Here is a 1,740-nt window from a genome sequence, read left to right as displayed (position 1 = left end):
CACATTTTCCTCAGCCCAGTGGCCAGTGAAAGAAGTTCGCCAAAACCTTCACCATGTGGAGAATCTGAATGGGTTGGTCAACAAGTTGCTGAACACAAGCTACTTCTATCTGGGAATGGTAAACACAATGATGCTTTTAAAAAAAAACATGATTATTGTTATTGGTTCCGCTGCAAACTACTAAAATCACGACGTTTGCTTGGAATAAGGATTATTTTTAAAAACCCAACAACAACCCATCAGAATAGAACAGTTTCGTAATAAAGCTTTGTCAGAGGTTATATTAAAATGATGATTATAATACACGATAAAATATGTACACTTTAGTGACATTCACATGGACATTTTGGTAACACTGGTAAACATACAAAAAACTACATAAACACATTTTAAAATGCAAAAATCACAAACATGCGTACGAAGAATACTAAAGACACATTGTTACATCAATGCAGACTTTTCTCTAAACATGCCCTTTTTAGTCCGTTCAAGGTTTAATAAATATGTAATTATTGCAAAAAATCTCATAATGGAGAATGTTAGAAAACCTCTGTAATCCTTTTGGTTGGATATTGAACATTTTGGGTTTTAAATGTTAAATTTGTAATGAATTTAAAATTCACATATTATTTATATTTTCACAGAACCCCAGGCTGTTTTCCTCAAAGAGTCCAAATATTCAGGAAACGGATATGTTTGACGCCTCCTGGTAATGACAAAGTTTTTAAAAAACAATCTACACAATGAAAATAGTGCTAACACGAAGCCATACTTAAAACTAGTATGAAGATCTGAAAAAAAATACGACGGTTCTCTGATTTTCCCCATCGCTCTTGTCTCACCCACTCCTTTTAAATTTTACTTGAATTCTCCAATTTCCAACCACTAGGCATCCTTCTATGAGAGGGCAGATGTTGCTCTCCCTGGCTTCAGCAAGCTGATGACAGACTTGTGGTCAGCCGACCAGTCACACGCACGTGACCTCATGAGCTACGTCAACAAAAGAGGCGGCTACATCACGCTCTATGATATTGTAAGTAGGGCTACCCTTTCTCCGTATATAAAGACTTTAAGTGTCAAAAACAAAAACAAAATATAAAAAAGCAAAATAAACTTAAAATGCAAAAAAGAAAAAACAAATCAACAAAACAAAACAAAATAAATCTTTGAAAGAATCCATCTTGTGTAGGGTTAAATTAATTTCATTCACTGTTTTCTAAGATTACTGTTTTCCCAAAATCTTACACGTATTAAAAACAATTTGTTTTCCGTGCTTTATTTCAAAAGAGAAAAAAAACAAGAAAAAAAACTGGTGCTAGTGTTCTTTTTAATTCCAGTTGAGTGAATAAAAAAAATGAGTGAGATCGTTCTTTTTGTAAAAATATCAAGCTGTACCTTTGAATACTGAAACTGAAAGGGCTCTCACAAAACAAAAAGAAATAATTTTAAAAATGAATAAAAGCGCACATTTCAAATGATACGAGTTACAAGAACACATCAACCTTGAATAAAGATATGAACGTTCTACAAGTCAAATCAAGCTGTATAAGAGAAATCGAACGAAAGATTATTGTATCACAGATGCGTTTCACTCTCGTCATGTAATGCTTATACAAAATGTCATCGTAATTAAGATTGATGACCGACGATGAAATACGAAGGCCAACACAAGAAAACCCTGATCAGAAGCGATGATCCCTTAAAGCCAGGGATCACTTAAATTCTTGCTGCTCCCCGCCC

The 1,740-nt window shown here is 34.0% G+C and overlaps 1 protein-coding gene across 2 annotated transcripts in view; it reads left to right on the top strand.

Moving 5' to 3' along the window:
* Positions 1-1,740, top strand: part of LOC101852328 (ferritin light chain, oocyte isoform) — an 18,821-nt gene that overhangs the window by 13,247 nt on the left and 3,834 nt on the right. For both annotated transcript variants that reach the window (XM_005100710.2, XM_005100709.2), the window contains 2 exons: positions 15-118; positions 890-1,033. In XM_005100710.2, coding sequence (XP_005100767.1) covers positions 15-118; positions 890-1,033 — 248 coding nt within the window. The remainder of the gene's footprint in view (positions 1-14; positions 119-889; positions 1,034-1,740) is intronic.

The sequence above is a fragment of the Aplysia californica genome, unplaced genomic scaffold (assembly GCF_000002075.1).
Source record: "Aplysia californica isolate F4 #8 unplaced genomic scaffold, AplCal3.0 scaffold00257, whole genome shotgun sequence".
In the NCBI taxonomy this organism is placed as follows: domain Eukaryota; kingdom Metazoa; phylum Mollusca; class Gastropoda; order Aplysiida; family Aplysiidae; genus Aplysia; species Aplysia californica.
This window is presented reverse-complemented; position numbering and strand designations above follow the sequence as displayed.